Here is a 21438-nt window from a genome sequence, read left to right on the forward strand (position 1 = left end):
GAGAGTCATCTTTTAATTCGGTCCTCTGAATAAGTGAACTTTAAAAAAAAACTTAGTATTTAAGTAGCGAGCGGTACACACTTGACCTCCCCTCCCGCCCTCCATGGTGATGGATGATTCACGGCCAGCGGTGCAGTGAGGGAGCGGAAACATTTTGAACTTGACAATTTTTCCACAGTTGCAAGTAAATAAATGACTATTTGTTAATTCTTTGTTCTTAAAACACATCGTTTAGATTTTCAAAATGGTATCAGAGGTAACTTTAAGGTATCAAATTGAGGTTGCGAGCTAACCACCAACGAGAAAATCCTGTTCAAAATCCATGATAAAAAAATTACCACTAGGGAATTGAACCTAGATCCCAGTTCTCTGTTTATCAGTCGTGTTCCGTGTGACAAAACGAGGCCAACAGTCACCTCTTTGTTATATTTTTCTTTGTTGATAATAATGAAATAAATACCTCAATTTTATACATATTTTCTAGTACGTGCGTAGGCATTTAATCAATAATAAAGAGTCTGCGATGTGCTCATTGATTAAACTCCTAAGACATAAAAATGTTTAATCTAGAGATCACATAAACAGAAGAATGTTAATTAAGTGTAAAGTAACAATAGAGGGACTTGCTTGTGGAATGGACGCACAAATCCTGCACAGTTTGATTAACATAAAGGTAATTATTTACATTCAATCAATGATGTCATCAATGTACGCATATTTCCTTCATTATTTTGTTTTTAGAGCGGTAGGCTGATCGGCGTGAATCATCGCGAACACGTACAAGTAAAATATTATTATTGTAGCCGTGGCACCGCACCGCGAGGCGAGCCCGCCGCTCCACCCCCGAGTCGCACGCCCGCACACAACTTCTGTCTGTTCGCCTCAGTCGCATTTTGACGTCGCTACATAGTGCACGGAACGCCTTTCTTTCTCCACATCAAATAACACTTGGTGAGTTATAGTTTTAACCGGTTCTTTGCTATTACACTTTATAATCTCATTGTTTATATTATTCCGTTCATAAAACATGGTCAACAATTCAAGTTCGCGTGCATTTTTGATGAATATCGAACCGTCCCGCTGTCCCTCCCTCGGGAGCCGGCGATCGGATGTAGTGGCGGTGGTGTGTAGCGGCATCGCGGACTCATTGATCAGGAATTCCTTTTGAACATTTTGTCTGCTTATATGAATGTAATTGGAAATTATATTTGTTGATTAACGGAATTACTGTTTGTCAGTTGGAATGGGAGCGGTCGAGTGACTTCATTCTTTTATCATGCACAGTGGTTTATGAAGTTTTGCGTTGTGAATTTTTATTGTTCGATTACTTCTTAGTATTAAGTATTGATTAACTTCTAATGGATCTTTGTAAGGACTAATGTTAAAAAACCGTTGTAGGTACGTGTCGCTAAAATTAAATCATTTGATTTTCCTTCCTACCCACAATGGCTCATTAATTTGCTCCTGATTTCGCTCACAGATTTGCCTGTATATATTTTTATGTTTTAATAACGCTAAATTTTTCATGATGATATTTAATCTACAATTGTTTTGGGCGTTAATGAACCCACAACAAAGGTTTATTAATTAAAAAGTTTGGGTGTTGCCACGGGGTGGTTTTCTACGGATAAAAACCGGCAAATTGCGCTAGCGGCTACTCATTACCGTCAGACTTTCTAGAGGGTGGGAAGAAAGTTTATGGAAACGGCCCAAAAATATTCTTGTTCGTACTAAACACGTAAACAATTTGTAGCATGTTGCAAAACAACCGGCTTTCTTACCGGGAAGTAATTCGTCAACAAAGTTTTTCGTACAAGTAGTTTATAAACTGAAAAAACAAGAGAAAAGAACCGAATTAACAGTTCGGTTGTGGTTCGTTTAACATCATGCGATATTATGTTAATAAATACAATTAACTCGTCTCGCTGACTTAGTCGTGTGTCGTGTCGTTCAACTTTGGATTTTGAGAGGAGTATAAAGCTTAGAATTCGGGGATTAGAGATCAGCTTTAAAGATTACATTATTACGGTATTTTATCCGAGCCTAATTATGTTCTGTAATAAACTGCGAGTTCATTACATGTCGAAGCACTTGGTCGTCATTAATGCGGTTCGACCGTAAAGGCTTACAGTTTATGGTGGCCCTTAAGCTTAACAGTAGCCATTGACGGGTGTTAATGAACTCAAGTTTTGTATCAGCCGGCCGCTAAATATAGCAATCTGACTAACGCACAACACATGCTTGACATACCCAATAACCGTCCGTTGATGTTTTGAATAATAAATCATCCTTTGATATCAAATTCGAAGACTACACTTTAAAAAATCATTTCGTTTAATTATTTTGATTTATAGTCCTCAATGTGACTCGCGTTATCAATATTGTTTACCTCGACCGCCATGTTGAAATGGCCGTTTAAGGATATTTTTTTAAATCAAGGCAAACGCATTTCGATGTATGTAGGTCCCAATTACAGACAAAAAGAGGAAAAACGCGGTAGTCATAAAGCACGGTGGATTGTTACAAAAGAGTTAACCGGTTCGTGTGAACGCTGGGACTTTCGCCGCTTTCACGCATCATAGAGTATTGAACGGTAATCATTGTCGAAATCTTTAATTAGTACACACGCTACTTGCATACACGAAACAGTAATGTCAGATGCCATATGTAACATTGTTTAGTTGCGGTTTCTAACTAAATCCATTTAGGAATGCAACCTAAATCAGGAATGCACTAACTTTGCAATAATACCTAATTGTATTTTTTCCTGTTTTTCTTTTAGTTAAGTATTAGTAATGTTTCCAAGCATATTGTGAATATCTGCAGTACCGCCACTGCACGTAGACATTTCCTTACAGACGTAACCCTTTACATACACAAGTTCGATGCAAGTGCGTTGGTTTGCGTAATGAAATCTGTCCAGACAGGACACTGGCTCATGTGCGAAAGAGAAGGATATTCCCAGACTTGTTTGCTAGAAAGAGTGGGAATAACTTCCCGAATACGCGAATCGATTGCCCGGACGCGTCGCACCCCTATTGCCCTAACAGCTAGGGTTGTCTGCGAGGGAAGTAATCGAATTAGTACTCAATTGCGGAGGGAAAACTGAGGGAAACATTGTTCAAGTGCTTGTTTTATTGTTGTCTCATTAGTTGTTAAGTTAAATGAAGAAGTCAGTCGATAAAGTACTTAAGAAGAAGAAAAGAGTCTTGGTTCGCGCAATCGCAAACTTTAACATGATTTCCCAGACGGCACGAATTTGAATTCCCTAAGAACCGTCGCATTATAAGCCTAGATATTATAGGACATTGCTCCCATATTGCTCTTCAGGCGTAAAAAATAAAGTAGGTACCTAGTCCCCGAAATTTGGCGAGGGCGCCAACCCAACCATTCGGCCCCTAACAGTCGCATATACAACGAAGCCCTAGGTACCCTATGTCGGTTTATAGATCAATAAACGGCGTGGGGGACCGCATCGGAACGCTCAGCGAGTGCCCACTTAGGTAATAATAAAAAATAACGCAGTTTTCGCACAAGGGAGGCGAATTTTCTCAGACAGCTAGCTAGCTTTCAGACTACTATGTATTTGTGAAGATGTTTAGTTAGATCAGTTTGAAGATTGCCCACATAATAGCACTTTTTCAAGTAAAATATTTTAACAATGTTACAGCACCCCCAAAATGCCCACCCTACCCTATGTATAGTGTTGGATAGAAATGATGCGGTGATGAACAAACTTCCCGAACGAAAAATGAGCTGATATAATCTTCTAAGCTCCTAATACGTCGTGTACAAAAATGTAGGTGTTTTATTAAAATTAAGTATGTTATTCTCGCGCATGGTGACAAGCACGTCTCATTTTCATAATTAATTCTTTTCTGTACTTCAATTTACTTAATTAAATTATTTAGCTTTACAGCTTTTTTATTAGTAAGCTAATTAGGAACTGCTGTAGGTGATTTTAAATTAGTGCGGTGCATACCGAAAGATTTAGATCGTGTAAAAAATGTGGCGCATAGATATTACGCAGTGGCTTCCTCAGCCATCCGTGAATGCTTACACTTGAAAATGTCTTAATTGCCAATGTTGCTAGCTTGACGCTCCATAAAATTTGAGACGTATCTCTGATATATACGCTAGCATAGACGGGGTCGATGACACCTCACGGTAATTCACACTGGATTTGAATTTAACACCACTTTTTTCTGATCTCAATTTTATTAATATTAATTAGACTTCTTAATGACGATGACTCTTAAATTTATTTAAAAATTATTCGAATGCAACAATTTAGATTTAGAAATTAAATATTTTTTAAATTAGCACTGCAATCGAAAACATGATACCGTTATATTTGAATAAATCATGAAATAGAATATTAGATCAACTTCTTTAACACTTTTGCCAATTTTAGAATTTTACTAGTCGCAACATGTTTCGTTATTTAGATTTACTATTGAATTCTAGCTACATTTATTTTGGCATTAGGCAAATATACGGTGATGGTGCCCTTGGCATAATAAGTTGAGGGGAACCGATCCGCCCTTGCCATGGCGAGGGTGACTAAACTATACCATTCCATAAATATACTAAACTACCATTAAACAGACAGTCGGCATTACAAAAAATATATGACATCCCATAATGTACTGTAGACATTTTAACGGTTTATGATAAAACATTAAATTGGATTTGTGATTTATGATCTTATTTTCACAACTTCATTACCATAGACAGTTATAATTTTATATATTCTGCTCGTTAAGTTAACATGAGCAAAATACAAATTAACAAGCACTTACATTTCAATACAGTTATAAGTTAGCTGCTTGAAAACCATATCCGTCACTTTTCAAACATAAAATAAATACTTGAAGTCATCAATACTAATTGGATTTTACAAGCTTTCCCAACTTCTGAGCGTTGCGGCCCGCATCAGTGGAGTAATTAACGAGAAGAGTGCTTTAACAGCTTAAAATAATGACTGCTTCAAAGAAAATGGAAAGCTGAAGTTCTACTATATAGATAGTTTACGTTCTCCGCAGCAGTGAAACGGATACGGTTTATACTGAGAGATCGATTGACAGACGAGATTTCAATTTCAAGATGGCGTATCGTTAATCAATCTAGTCGATTCAATAGCTTAAATTGTCGCCGACATTCCACTACAAAAATATGTTTGTACAGATGGCAAAGACTTAACTTGTTATTTATGGAATGATCTTGAAATAGCATCTTGTTTTCATGATATATTTCTGTTTACATCAGATGCATCTACACGAAACTTGTTTAGTTTGTGTTCGGGATATGAACTGGGATATGAGCCATCATTTCATTGAACAGTAACTTTCTGAAACGATGCAAATGTCAGAGGTGACATTGCAATGATAATTCCTGACGCAAACATTTGGGGGAAGGTCTAAAAATATCCAGCAGTAGTGAGCGGAGGCCGACATTGTAGCGTAGTAATTCAGTAACAATTCACGGCCCTAGAGACCTGCGTAACTTGTAGTGCCTAGTGCCGTAGTACTACCGCAGGACTGGTTTTCGTTTATTATCTGCGTGCAACGTGGAATACCTTGGCATACACACTTATAAATGAAAGTATAGCGAGCGGTAAAGGATCCGCTGTGACTCACGACTCGTCCAACAATGCCCGCCGAGACAATGGTCTATATCGATTGTTTGACTCGACCATGCTGAGGAAATGTTCGTAATTGAATTACATAATCGGATAACTCACAAATTTTGTTAGATTGTCATTTTTATTCGGTAAAAGCACAAAAGACTTCTTAGTTGCCATAGTCTGGACAAAATTTGGTAAAAAGTTACTTCGAATCTTAAAAATAATGGCCACTGAAGTCTCAGTAACACGTGCAGTACACGGCAACATTTTAATTGGAAAATAACAATGTTAGGAGAACGGTCGTTAGTTTTATTAGTGATTAAATTAAACCGTAAAACAAGAAGATCTGGTAAATTAATTATGATAAGACTTGACATGGATACTACGTTAACTCTAGAACATGATACTGCATAATCAGTTACTGATTCCGGACTTGACTGTTTGCTCTAGAAGGAGTTATTAATACGAGCCGGGATAGGACCGCAATTGAAACTTGAACTAAACGGGACCTAAGATTGATGTTCCGAAGTGACGCAGCAATATCTCGTGGTAGCCCGTTACTAATCCCGTTTGTAAGATATACTGAGGTTGTAAGCGCTCATTGATTAGAACCTATTGGACAGCTTCCTTTTCTCTGACTTGTATCTACATTCTGTTCACACAATAATTTTCTAAAGATTGTCAAAAGATTTGGAAAGTTTTGGAATGACTCGGTCGAAATAAACAAATAAGAGACGGAAGGGTTGACTCATACGATACGAATAAAGATAAATACAGGAAATCCTATACGAATCATTATCTGTGGATCAAAATATGTGGTCATCGTGGGATTATTATCCAAAAGTCTAGATTACACAGTAAGATTAGAGATACTCCGTAAACCTTGTAACGTTGGTACCTACAATGATTGCCAGAATTTTGTTTAACCAAGTCAAAGCATACTGAATTTAAAACAATCGATGATCTTTCAAGGTCTCTGATTGATCATTGATTGTTTGGACTTCCAGATATTCAGAAACAGCTGTAAAATAGAGTTAAATAGTTCCAGAGTTAGGCACGTTACAGTTGCTTTCTCTTGTTTGTTTTGATGCGCCAATATTTAGAACAACGAACTGAGTTGGCGGGAGTGTATTATTGTCGATGATTACAGAGTATTCTACACCGGAGATTAGCAAGCGGAGAGTGATATTAATCCGTCTTATTTACCCGTTTCTATTAAGAACAATGGATTGGTTACCACCAAGATTTCCATCGATTTACATATAATCTCTAAAAAGGTGACATCTTTATTTATGCCGAAGTTGCCATATTCCAGTTCGAATTTTTAATAAAAAAATCGATATTTTACAGGGTACATCGTCATGCTATACTATGTATGAACGACATTGAAAAATGGCAAAAAATTGTTGCTTACAAGCTTTATTTTGCTCTGGTTACTTATGACTGTACTATTCCAGGAATTTAGAATACATTTAGGTCAAAGACCTACGGAACGGAGATATCTTGCATTTTTTACAAGTGAAGCGAGTCGTGTATTTGAAAATCGTGAATGTTTGCCGTTTACATTCCAACACTGTTATTACTAAGCAATAATAGCATTTTATCGATCTTCCATGTAAATTCATTTTTATTTGTTCAACATGTTTTAAATAATAATTGAACTGATGAGCAACAAATTCCATGACCAATAACAATACCTATTGTGCCATGTTTTCCTGTACTACTTGGTGTTTTGTCGTTGTAATTTTACAGTTCCATAGTCTGTCACTGTCTCCCCTTAATAGGGAGTAATTTACATATTTTCCTTTAGTTGATTTGGTAAAAAGGTTATTGAGGAAGGACTCCATTTTTTCATGCATTTAACACAAACCAGATAAATGTTACCATGCTGAGGCACTGCTTTATCGAGGTTCACGATTATGTTATTTTCCGTTTGTAATACAAAACATCCCAACATCATGACGCCACAAACCCGAAGCTACTGAGATAAAAACGTGGAATCGTAGCCAGCACGCTTGATTACGCTCCCTTTGAACATTTTACCCTTTAAAGGGATTCCTGATACTGGTAAGTGGCACGGGTACATCAATTTGCTGTTTTATGACTCGGGAGTGCCGTAAAATGTTTAGTTTTAACCCTCTACAGATTTGCATGAGCACAGTGCCAACTGACGCACATCTGGAAGGATATTTGTGGAAAGAGACGAATTTGTTCGCGTCAAATGTGCAGATTTTGGCTAGGTGGCATTAGTTCACCGATATAAGAATTTGAGTTCACAAATTCCTCACTATTTTCGTGTCTATTCTGAAGACCCATAATCCCATGTTCATCTGTAGCATCAGTCCAATATTACCTACTTATCTGCTCTGCCTATCGTACAGGAAATACCTATAAGTTATATGCACACAGATAATAATAATTAGTAATCAACATTGTTTGTTGTCGCCCTTTGTGTAATTATCTGAACTGCATTAATCATTTTGATAAACTATCGAAATAGGTACGTACGTAGACGTAATACTGCCGAAGACCATTCTGGAAATGATAACCGAATATTGACACTATAAGGATAGACTCGATAAAGGATAGCCTATGTAAACACAGATAATCATTTTAGTACAGTTAGTTACAATTGAGCTGGTATCGGGCATTCGATATCTCATATTGTGGGAATTAGTAACATCGCAATTTATTTGCACAGTTTGATCTGTATGCAACATTTGTAATGACTTGTTTATTTGTATTAACTACTACATATTCCTCAAACAGCATTTTCTGATTGTTTTGCATGGCATTGTCTTGTGATTTTACTAAATTATTAACACCGGATAGTTGTATAGCTTGCAAAGTAACGTGATTCCAATATTTCGCATTCCATCTTCCAAAATCACCATCAAATCTATTTTAACATCCCCTAAATATTATTTGCTATTGCGGTAGGAATTATTGCTATCACATGATCATGCCTGACTCGTAAAGCACCCACATAGGACACCTGCAGCTCATAATTTATGAGATGCATTAAATCTATCATATTCTATTCCGCATATATTAACGCCCTGTCGCCCTGTTGTAATTATGACATATTTTCTCGCACCTAGCCAAGACGAAGTTCCTTCAATGAATTCCATTACAAGATTATTTCGATCAAAACATTTGGACATATTTTACCTGACAGTATTTACATAAACCATGTTCGTGTGTTAAAAAAAGCAAAGTTGCCCCGTCTGATGGAAGCTAGCGACTGACATTCGCCAGACTGTAATTCGATACCAAAACATATTTGTGGAGGCATTGAGCAAATAAAGACACATTCAGTAGATTGCTTATTTGCTCCGCTCTGAGAAAACGTATAAATTGAGCACTGTATTTGAAGGGGAAACTCCAAGAAACTGCATAGACAAGAGACTATTATAGTTTTATAGACAATGCTGCTTTCAAAATTTCCAGAGGATGGTCGTGGAGCTGATAATATGCATTCACAACTCTTGCTGCTTGTAAAAGTAAAACGTGACGATAAACAACAAAATACTTTGCCTCAATAGAACGTCTTGCCTTATCTAATCATGGAATTCAGTCGACCTGATTCTCATACAGTTTGTGACCTTAAGTGGAAAGTGACGAGTGCACCATGTATGGACGTCCTAGCCCCAAGGTTGGCGGCTGTGCACTGCAGATGTCACGACTCTTGCTTCCAAGTCACTCGTCGTATTAATAGCGGCAAGGTCGAACCGTGGCTTCGGATTTGCAGTCTAGATTCTAGATAATCCTTATTTGACAAATGCATATCGATTACATTGGAAGCTCAACTATTTGATTGAAGGCTGAATTAGAACTCACTTATTATCAGATTTTGAGATGCAAATTCATGCAAGTCATGTCTCCTTTATCTGCTAATGCTTTATTGGTGTGGGTAACTGTTTCTCCTACGGTTTCTTTCTTTATTAGACACGATATTATTGCTTTATAATATTCTTAGGTACTCTTTTAACATTTTATAATGACTGAATTAAATTGTTCACTTCTTCTTATTGACTTTTAAAACCGATTAGATTCAAATCACCGATGTTAATTCCATTCCTTCATTAGTATTCTCGTCAGTAAGTCGTTTCTAATTAGTCTCGACGGAGCATCCATCTTTTCCTGTCCAAGCAAAAGGGAAGCAAGATTTAGTTACCATCCGCGAAACATTTACTTATAAGACTTCGATTGGCTCGGAAGAACTTTCTTGTGGGTTTCCGTATGTTGAATAAAATGCGGTTGCTATTAGAATTACTTAAGACCTCATTTCCCCGGAAGCTATTTCCATTGCTATCGTAAAAAGATTATGTTAATTGACGATGCTTAATCATAGTTTCTCGAACTTAATTATAGCTTCGGTGCTGTTTGTGGTGTTGGTATTACCACCATTGCAAACATATTAAGTAGCAGTTGTAAATCAGCAGAAACGGTAGGTACGTGTCGAGGCCAGCGATCTGCTTACGGTGAAATTTTAATAACTTTAAACTTTCTACGGTGTCGGCTTCGCAGACGTGCATCGCATGACTCACCCGGTTCACTGTACGCTCCCCCACCAAAATACGGCAGACGCAGCCATTAAGCCGCTATTGATTCCCCAAATGTTGGCGAATTTGCTCTGCTCTGCTCTCTTACTCAATCGATACTGGTTTTGCATAACAATGAGTGCATGCGAATTCGTCATCAACATTCAAGAGCAATTAAAAATATTTCAAAATGGAATACATTGTTGTTACATAAAATAACACAGATAAAGAAATATCATTCGTGGCGTGAGAAACAGAACCCTAAAATAACAAAGTTATCTTAATAATAACTCGTTGTAATTTTTTAGATTACGAGTGATTAAAACGCAACGATTCGGCTGACATTTTGAAACTTCTGACCATATGGTGCGCATGCGTTGTATTTTTTATGGCGCTAAGAATTACGAGTTGTTTTACGAACCCGTTCTTGCAGGTTCTATACCTTATATGGTTTTGGAAAGGCGCCATGACACGCCACGCACCGTTAAGCTGGCTTAATCTAAAGGTACAATAGAACACTGATTTTATTTCGTCGGGTGACAAGACAGATGGTCAAACATAAGATTGTATGTGACAACCATTGTTGGAACAAAGTATGGTGATATCTTTTTAAGGCCCATTGTGTTTTTTCTGTGTCGATGTCGTTAGGCATGGCCGTGACTCACATCCTTTCCGATACGAAGGAGAAATGTTAGTACTTACTTATTTCTAAATGGTTAAGTCACTTAAGTCGCGTGAATCAATTATGACGCATTCTATAGGACACACATCGACACGTTAAAAACTTGAAGACACAAATCGCTAAGGTGTCGTGGCCAGAATGACCTCATCTTGTTTTCGGGTAGCAATGAGTAAGTTGTAAAGTATTTCATGATATTTTAATATACTTTCTGTTGGTGACTACTGTGACTAGTTGGCGATACTCGGATGATCCATTTTACAGGCACTAACGAAGAATTAAGTGCAATTTCAGCTGTCTAAAAATTTTAAGAAGAACAGATTTATCATGTGTTTCTGCAAAACGTTGAGCGGCAATTTTCTCAGTAGTTTAATTAGAAACAACATGCTCTGATTAGCGGAGCAAGGCGCGTGCGGTACGCTCGGTAACTAGATATGTGCGGGACGTATTTATGAAAACTAACACCTAGCCGCAAAACCAATACACTGCTACTCATTTATCTAACGCTGTAACTACTATTACTACAGTACTGAAGTAATTAAACGATATTGTTCAGAGAGGATGCAACGATGAAAGGGCAACCCTCTTGAAGCGATCTTTCATCGCTTCGCAAAGCCTCAAATACCTACTTGTTGCGAAATTGAATTGGACCCATGATGTTTCTGATTAGAACCCCAGAGGGTGAAGTTGAATGTAAAGAGGAACCATCACTAATTACTTAATGTTAGGGTTCCCTTTCCTAATTAGTTCGTAAACAAGTAGTTTATCTAAATGGAGTGAACTATCTGCGTTAGTAACTCAACTAATGTGTTGTATTCTTCTTACTACGACTAAACCAGTGGAAACTAACTGTTATACGCGTGATTATATTTTTTAAGATTGATTGCTCGTAAACAATTCAGTTCTATCGTCACTTGCTAGATCAACAGTATTAATTTATTATCTATCAAAGCGAGCATCCAGTGTTTATCCATCGTAAACTTCCTTTACTGCAATTTTATGTAATAAAACTGTATGTACCTACTGGTGCATCCGACGCTTCAGTAACGACTTATCGGGTTGCGAAAACCCGACAGCCATGAGCCACGGATAACCAACAACTGGATTATTGAGGTTAATTGATAAATATTGCAGCATTTTTAATTTAAATTGAGGTTCTTAATTGTGTTTACCTTAACTCACATTTATTTCAAGATGAAAAATTGTATTCTTGCGACCTCTTTCTTTCTCTTATTATGTAATTAAGTTAGTACCAAATTGGAGACCGCAATGAGCGTTGAAACTTTTTGCATTACTGAAGCTTGCCGCTGTGTAGAAATAGAATTACCTACTTACTTTGGAAGTTTATTACTGGCCATTTCTTGTTGAGATTCTACCGCCTGTAATAGGGTTTGCGTAAATTGTGTGAGCTACGCAATCTTTTAACTGCTGATTTGGAGTTCCTATAGGCTACAATACTTCACCTACCTGGAAATGCTGTCTGCCAAATATTACTACCACAACTGCCGCTGCCGTTGCCAGCTTCCAAAATATCCGTGCCAAAACCTTTTTTGCCCTTCTAGTGGTCTGCAACCCCAGCTCATTGCCAAAATTTTGTTTTCGCAGCTATGGAACAGAAAAACACAACAATTTTAAGAGCTAAATAGCGCCATAAAATTTCGGAGGCTCATAAAACTGAAAAGATCCGTTATCGTTTACATTATTCTGATACAAAAGTCCTCCTACACAAGCACGTGCTTCGAGAATTCCGCAAAGAATCACCGTGTGAACACGTTGTCTGAACATCTTGGATATTATAGCAGTTTATTGTTTCTTTACTGTCAACATATTGTTTATCCTTACCCTCGTCTTCGCAAAACAACCCAAACTAAATCTTCAAAGGATTTCTTTGGGAAGATACGAAACTTTTTTCCACCTTTTTCCACACGACAGTGTCGTAACTAAGTTTGTTCTTGTTACTAAGGCATTTTTTGGGGAACTTTTATAAACAGAAGTCACGGATCACAAATGGAATGGATTACCCACTATGTACCTACTATATTTATATTTGGTTCTTAGCTAAGTTTACCAATTCCCATAAATGAGTCCATTAGATCGATTCAATACGTAAATCAGTTTAAATGAGGCGTTGTAGGTAAAATTACAATACCGAAGCCTAAAACAATAACCAATTTACGGTACACAGTCATGGATTGTTTGACAAGATGTCCATAATTTCTAAGCAGTAGGTATTTCTGTCGATAGGTCCAAGAGCATACTTAATATTGACATGTTTACCTGTGTCCCACAATTCGCAATCGCTTGGTGTTATCATGGCGCTATACACCACCCTAACATGTTTCACAGGTTTCGTATTTATCAACACACAGGTAAAACCGGACTACAGGTACTTGGTGGACTCGTGACGAAATATTCGTAATTTCATCTCGATGGAACTCTTATAAACTTTTGATAGTCTTAACTTTTGGATTTTGATCGAATGACAATAATTTATGTTTCAATAATTAGAATCCTGAGCGATAGCGAGGGAATCAAAAGAGCACAAGGTGAAAAATCTTTGCACTCGAGTGCAACACGTAACTTTTCATCCCACCTCATCGAGGAAATTACTAAATGCAAAAAAACAAAATGGCGCGCACATACGAGTATCAAATTAAAAAGATGTACCTATTAAAGTTCATATATTTGAAAACTCACTTTAAAAATGAAACGACGTTAAAAATCTGTGTAAAAACAATAATAAAAAATACTTAATTAATTGAATAATTATTTTAAGCAGTATTTTATTTGTTTAATATGTATTTGTTTGAAAAGTCTTATCAAGATTGTCACAAATGTAGTATTGCACACGATGTTCTAAATTCAAATCACTTTGCCGCTCTAGAGGATAAAAACGACTTTTGCGCTCAGATATCAAAGGGTAAAACTACTCTTTCCGAGATGGTGGGATGAAAAAGTCTTTTGTTAGCCAAAATCTGTTCGATTCTGTCATGGTGTACCACAAGGAAACGTTTTGGGCCTCACGAATACATATAATGGTGATGAAAACACTTTCTGTCAAAGTGAGTCAATCTTATTCCAGACTAGACGGAACACGAATCTACAACTACATATAAAATGCCTGAACTAAGCGACTAAGTATTGATCTGACATATTATGCCTTCAAAGCAAGAAATAACGAAATGCGTCATACGATTATTTACTTATTGAGGACAATCATATAAAAACTTAGGCCTACACATTTCATGGCGCTTAGTAATCTCAAAGTAGGTCGAAAACTGTATGAATAATAAAACGAAAAGGCTATATGAATAATACGTAGCTATTCAACCAAGAGACGAGTCAACGTTAACTTGCAGCCATAATGACTTAAACACAATAAACAATTAAATAACTCGTTAAACAAATAGCGGCCAATGACCTTTTCCCTCGATTGCTAAACATGTTAAACTGGTCGGCATTATGTCAATCAACGATATCTTAGTCAAATTGTGGCAAACTGTATGTTCTGTTCATTATAATGACGTTTCTGGATCATTCTATCAGAGGACTCGTTTCAAACAATAGACTTTATCCTCGTGTTGTTGTTATTACTCAGTTTATTAATAGATTCGTTTGAGAATGTTTTGATTCATTATTACCTGTTTAAAATATTTTGCATTCCTTTACGATAATTTATGCATTTATTATAACATAGTGTTTGGTATGTTTCTGATTCGCTTTCCCGTGGAATACTTTCTTCTTTTCACTTCAATTAATCATTTTAAACCGTAATCAGGCTTAATCACTATCAATAACGGTAAAATTATGATTCAGGTCATCTCTATAAGTCACGTTGTTGAAAAGATTTTGCCAAATGTTGGATAAGGCTTAGTAATCCTAGAGACCATTGATAAAAAGATGTAAAATATTGTGACAATGCTCCCCTATGATTATGTATCCCGAACAAACATCCTTTTGAAACAAAAGATTGTTTCCCTGTCCACAGGATGTATTCTGGTTTAGTATACTCGCCGAGTTGCCGCCAACAATGACCCCACGTTTTTAATATGCGTCGAGCGTTAGCTTCCATCGCGGCCATGCATCACTCATAGCCATTGGGAATAAAGCCTCCTTGCTGGAAAAAAAAACATACAATTTGTATTGTTTATCTGTATTCGCGTGATGAAAAGAAAAAATATAATGAACCTTTGCATCTTTGAAAGGAATATTTGATTTTAATGATTCGGAAAACAAAAGTTTGAATGCATTTTAGCTCTATACAAAAAAAAAACATTACACTTTCTCTTGTGTAACCAGCAAGTAGAACTACTATACTACGTTTACAATACTACGAAATAAGAAATTTAATGGCTGTCTGCAAAATTCTTACTCAGATTAACATGAGTCAATTGAGTATCCTAAAGAAAGTTTTGACAAACAAAAAATAGAACAGCACTGGACCGCAGTGTTTGTTTGCGTCTTACATTACATGTGGGCGAATACATAAACAGTTAACTCACCAACAATGGCCGTGGTACGCATAATATGCTTGTTAAACTGCCGTTAGTTCACTCTGCAAGCGATTTGTAATTGAAGAGGTCGCGGAAACCGTGACGGGAGGCGGTTAATCCCGTGATAGTTTGATGAGATGGGAATAATTAATTATGTAGCTTTGCAACACTGTGATTAGGCTGAATCGAATAAAGAATAATCTGGGAGAAATATTCAGAAGCTATCGTAGAACATTGAAAAACTGAACATTTTTGTGTCGAGTACCTAAACCAATACATAATGATTTTATTTACTTATAAACAAAAATACAGTAAACAAAACATTGTCAATTAGGCGTACCTACCTAATCTTAAGCGGTTGTTTAGTAAACATGTTCTATCTATCTCTAACGCTGGCTATCATCGTCTTCCCATTAGTTCAAGCGATATGTGAAAGCCGCACCATGGAATGTAACTTTTAACATTCTTTTACGTCGTTATATGCGTTTCTTTGCTTTTACTCACTTGTAGCGTTTTTGTCGATAGAATTGCCTACTTACCTCCATATCGATCTCTGAATCGATTAGAGTTTTAGCAAAGAAATAATGTAAGTGTACTAATGAGTCAGTGATTGTCAGATCACAGATTTTTATCTGGTTTAGTCATAAATGACGTGTTCTGTTTCTTCAGATTTACCTACTCCATGAAAATTCATACCAATAGAAAGACTTATTTTCGTAATTTGATCGTACCACTTTTTAGTCATGTATTTCTGAAAACTAATCAAGTAGTTTATCAAAGTAGATCGTCCATATAAAGAGGCTACGTAGGTGTGGAAAGGCCAGTCACACTACCAATCTTAATTTCATCATATTTTTGTTGTATTACGGATCACGGAACTAAAAGTAGCTTCTCTCCATTTTCCAGATAAAACCACATAAAATGGCGTGCTCAGTAGATGCCCCCTCCCTCAAGGACCTGCCCAAGGTAGCCACCGACCTCAAAAGCCAGCTGGAGGGCTTCAACCAGAGCTGTCTCCGTGACGTGGACACCAACGAGAAGATCGTGCTTCCATCTGCAGAAGGTATGTTCTAGAAAATTTAGAGGACGAGAATAACCTGTACATCTACGTGGAATAACAGGAACTTCTAACCAGAATAGACCTTTTGTCATAAGCAAGATTCTTGCAGTTCCAGAAATATACGTCAGGAGAAGCCTCGAATCCCAACGTTTTTTTTCTTATATCAATGAAGAGACTTGTCTTGATATAGCCAAAAAAGCCAGAATCGCAATGTGATGACTTTTCAATCCAACTTTTAAAGTCAACTAAGGTGATAAGCAGCAATTTGTCCAGGAACCTTAATCGACTTAGGTGTCTAAGTAAGCGGCTAGTTACTTAAATTATTAGGTGTTCGGAGTTAGCGTTGGTTTATAATTCAATTAGTGGACTAACTCCACTTGGGCCAACAGTTTAACTTGCTTACATAACTGGAAACTTCGAATCCAATTTGTTTTGTGTAAAACGCGCCAACGCAACGCATAGTCACAACTTTCTTTTTACTTCGGATCTCTATCATCTTATTTCGTTGTAATTCTTACGTAGTGGGGTATTTATATGTATGTAGATAAAATCAACATGATTGGGTAATATAAGAATAACAGTTCTGGACGATCATTTTTCTAACAATTATCGATTATGTAGGTATCTGGTGAAAGTGCTTACCTACTTAAGTTATAGTTTATTTTTCTTTCTACATATAGGTAGGCTACCGAGGCGTCTAGGTTCTTATCCTAAACATCATCAAGATAAGGTATATTAGTAGCCTAATCTACATCGATCAGCAATTCACCTTATCTAAAATCCACAACAAACAAGTTAAGGCGTTTATCTGGAAGCCTAAGCACATAATATTGACGCTTCGATTGAAAACAAACATTCCATGAGCAGTCGATAACAGAATAACAAAGAAAATTTCAATTTCACAACAGACGTAGCGCGAGAAAAGCAACACAACGCGCTACTTCAAGGCGTTGAACAATTTCAGACATCCTCACTCAGAAAAACGGAGACGGTGGAAAAAATCGTGCTACCGAATGCACTAGGTATATCACCGGGTGGAATGCCGCGCCACTAATAAATAATAGCGAGCCGCAATACGCCTGTGAGACGTGGCTGCTTTTGCTCATCGCATTCCTTCTAATTTTAACTGGGGAACTAAACCAGGGGACGATGCTAATATGTATTTTTCGACTCATTGCAGTTATTGTTGTTATCCTAACTACCTACGTTTTATATAACTAATAAAATAATAACGCGCATGTTTTTAGCCGTTGTGAGAGTGCTCCAAATATTTCAAATTTCGAATTTTATTTTTAACATTTTGTCTGTGGTTTACAGATGTTGCCACTGAAAAAACTCAGAAGTCCCTGTTCGATGGCATTGAAAAGTTCGATGCTACCAGGTTGAAGCACACAGAAACACAGGAAAAGAACCCACTTCCTGACAAAGATGGTATGTTTTCTTTTTATTTCTTTCGAGCACAAGCACCCTGATTACGCATGTATATCTGCAATATATTGTAAATTACATATTATTTATAATTTTCATTAAACCTTATGCGCTTAAGAGTGGCGATAAGATGTATCCTTATTTTGAATAATTACATGCAATTTAATGACTCAACAAGTTAAGACTCATTCATTGGCTTATCAATGTTTTTGCAACTATTTACGGGCTGACACGCTTTTTATTCCAAGCATATCGTGTCCGAGTCAATTAGCATGTAAATGTTGCCTTTCTATGAATGACTGTGTTACAAGTACGAATGACACATTCAATGCTTATACTATTTACTTGTATTTATTGTGTTTTTGCCTTGCACGATTTGCTTTGCATCAGTTGTTGCCGCGGAGAAACAGCATCAGAACCTTTTGGAGGGCGTTGAGCACTTTGACAAGAGTCAGATGAAGCACACGACGACGGAAGAAAAGAACCCATTACCGCCTATTGAAGGTTTATTTTTACTGCTTTATAATTTGCGCCTTATGATTTAAGTTATTTATTTTTTATTCCCACTAAATACTCAGAAGTTCCGCCTGGTAATTTTATTTGCCTCTTATTTTGCCTTTGCGTGGTTTTATTTATTATCTGCACGCTTACTTTCTTCTTATGAACAGGATGAAGAAAAGAAAATCGAGTTGTGGAAATCGGGAATGCGGGTTCGATTCCTGCCCCCCAAACTGTATAACTCCTTAGTCAGTTATACCTGCAAGACGTTTTTTTCAAAATAAAATATTTTTGTCACCTTTTTGGTAGTTGTCTCAATATTTGACCAAATTGGTAAATGTTTTATACATTATGTTATAAATATAAACAGTCTTATATTCCCAGATAGGCAAACAATGTTTCCAACTTTTTCAGACATCTACAAAATTACAGTTCAAACCATATTCTAACGTACTGTTTCCACTCACAGCTATCGAGGCCGAGAAGGAGAAGAACAAGTTCTTGAACGGCATCGAGAACTTCGACCCTACCAAGTTGAAGCACACTGAGACTTGCGAGAAGAACCCTCTGCCTACCAAGGACGTCATCGAGCAGGAGAAGACTGCCTGAATATCCTCATTAAATAACCACCCGCAACTATATCTCGCTAGTATCGCCCGTATTTTAAACTCGATATAAGTCATAGGCCCGTTTGCGCTGTCCGTTTTAACAACGTCTTTATTTTTATCGAACGACAGACCTACTTCAAGGTTCGACTACTTAGAATGGACTTTGTGAACTGGTCCTTATCATTAGTTTATAGGAACCAAATTTTCTATGTCACTTTTTAACGGTATTTAATAAGCGTATTTTACGAGCATTTTATAATTTAATTTATATTGAAAGGAATAATTAAGTATGAATGTCCAGTACTGATTTATTTAAGTCGGGAGCACACTGCACTCCAAGTATCTATTGTTTAATTCAGTGTTCTTCTGTGCTTGTGTTCTCTATAAGTTGAGGTATTGTTAAGTACTCATGAGAATTATACATCCCCGCGTGTGTGATGCTCTGGTCAATAAATTAGGAGTGTAGTTACCAAATCTCATTTGGGTCTAAATTAATTTTTAACTTTATTTCTGCGTTGATATAGTATTTTTCCATTGTATTGACTTAGAAATATGGTAAGAATCATCGAATGTAGTAGTACTGTAACAATATTTACTTGCTCAACCATATTATGGTATAAAGTATTCGGTCTGAAACAAAAAGTAAAGCAATAGTTTGTCTAAGCAATGATGTGAACAGTCATAATTTTTATATTGTCATATACAATCATAGTCAAACATTTTTCCATTTTTATAATAATGCTGTCGATGCCAATAAACCATTTTTACCGGAATTTTGTATGTTTTACAGACGGTGCTTTTTTATAAATATAGATATAAAAAAATGTGTTGTGTTTTATTGGGTTATATATACAAATATCCAGGTTGAAAACTTTCCTTTTTTTATTTCAAGATCACAAACTTTAAATAGTCCTGTATTCAGATGCGCTTAATAAACTCCTGATTTTAAATATTATTTTTTTAGCTGTGTCAATTTGATTAAAACTGAAGTTCTTAAAGAAATATTAAGATATAAAAACAGTTCATTCACCAGAAAGAGGTTGGATTTTTAAACATAAAAATCAAGAAGAAAGAAAGAATAATGATATCTCCCCTACTCGTGTTATATGTAGATTTAACTACTAAGCTTTACCAAGTCTAGATTTACTACATAACCTTTAAGCAATAGTGCACACACAATGATCACGCTTGTGAATACTGAAACCTTCTGTATGTATGATAATATTAGATTGCTACGTATGTTAATCTGTGGATATTAGGCATATACCTTATTGATTTCCACGATTTTCATTTACAAAAATAAGATTCCATGAAAACTGGTAATATTCATTAACTGGCAACTTCTACTGACAACTTAAAAATTATTGAAGTAGATTGAAATCATCTCGCTTTTTCTTATGTCTACATATGCGAGAAAAATATATTTAAGAATTCTAAATGTAATTTGCCTTCAAATAGTGCTAAAAATAATGAGAAAACAAAAATAATTGTTTTTTTTAATCGCGCTATCAAACACAATTTTGTTGTCTATGCTACAAATATCCATGCCGGGATGCTATACAACAACGACATGTTAAGCATTTAGCTACGCAGATGAAATAGCAATATGCAATCTTGTCTATTGTGAAAACGAGATACAGAATGTTGACCAGAAAGGAATGCGCTCCTAATGTGGTAACATTCTTGCAAAAACGCCGTCTTGTAAATCACAGAGTACTTTTTATATTATGAAATAGAGGTCCAACTCGACTACCAAACTAAGTAAGACAAGTGGCGCCTTCTGAACGCAGGTTTAAGAAACTATTTGTCAATATATATACATATAGCTACATAAAGCAGTGGTTACTGGGTCTAGGTAGATTTTTGTTTCTTTTTGTTTAATATTTATAAGATGTTTTTCAATAAATAAAACACTGATAACCTTTAATATAATTTATTTTTTTCTTTTAAAACATTTCATGTATAATTTTTTCGCTTTTAGCTTATAGGAATCCGTATCATCATCACACTCTCTCCTATTTATTAATATTTTATTAATATCTTTACAGTAATTGTAAATAAAGAATCTGCAGGATATATTGATTAAAAAGTCTATTAATTTTTCTTTATGAATTTCACATTTTATGAAATCGAATTTCAAATGTATAAATATTAATGTTTTGATGAAATCTTTTAAATATTTTTTTTCCAAACATTTTTTAATTATTGTGTAATTTATATCCTGCAGATTCGAAACACAATTTAAGAGAGAGTCGCTGGGACTGCAAAGCCATTTTTTATTAGCATACTCTCTATATTTTAAATAATCGTGTTCCTGATCGGACATTAAATTTTTTTTACATTCACTACAACCCTTGAAGACTTTCTTCTTAGCGGTTTTAATAAAATAACCGCTAACATATTGTAGCCCCCCAATTATACGGGGGTCGCTTTTGTCTTCAAGGGCTGTAAATTCAATGTCCGGAATCTCAGAGAGCTCACAATTTATTTGTTCTTTGCAGG

General features: G+C 36.1%; 1 protein-coding gene across 3 annotated transcripts; it reads left to right on the forward strand.

Moving 5' to 3' along the window:
- The first annotated feature begins 769 nt into the window (after positions 1-769).
- LOC135117058 (thymosin beta-like) lies at positions 770-19709 on the forward strand. Of its 3 annotated transcripts, XM_064035423.1 has the most exons (6): positions 770-951; positions 16249-16405; positions 17311-17424; positions 17720-17833; positions 18221-18334; positions 18798-19709. In XM_064035423.1, exons 2-6 carry the CDS (start codon positions 16264-16266, stop codon positions 18935-18937), a joined length of 624 nt encoding a protein of 207 aa, XP_063891493.1. In that variant the 5' UTR covers positions 770-951; positions 16249-16263; the 3' UTR covers positions 18938-19709. The 3 variants fall into 3 exon arrangements, with proteins under 3 accessions (XP_063891493.1, XP_063891495.1, XP_063891494.1); XM_064035425.1 differs by lacking the exon at positions 18221-18334 and having other exon boundaries at positions 775-951; XM_064035424.1 differs by lacking the exon at positions 17311-17424 and having other exon boundaries at positions 775-951.
- Positions 19710-21438: the final 1729 nt, after the last annotated feature.

This window comes from Helicoverpa armigera, chromosome 7, assembly GCF_030705265.1.
Source record: "Helicoverpa armigera isolate CAAS_96S chromosome 7, ASM3070526v1, whole genome shotgun sequence".
Classification (NCBI taxonomy): domain Eukaryota; kingdom Metazoa; phylum Arthropoda; class Insecta; order Lepidoptera; family Noctuidae; genus Helicoverpa; species Helicoverpa armigera.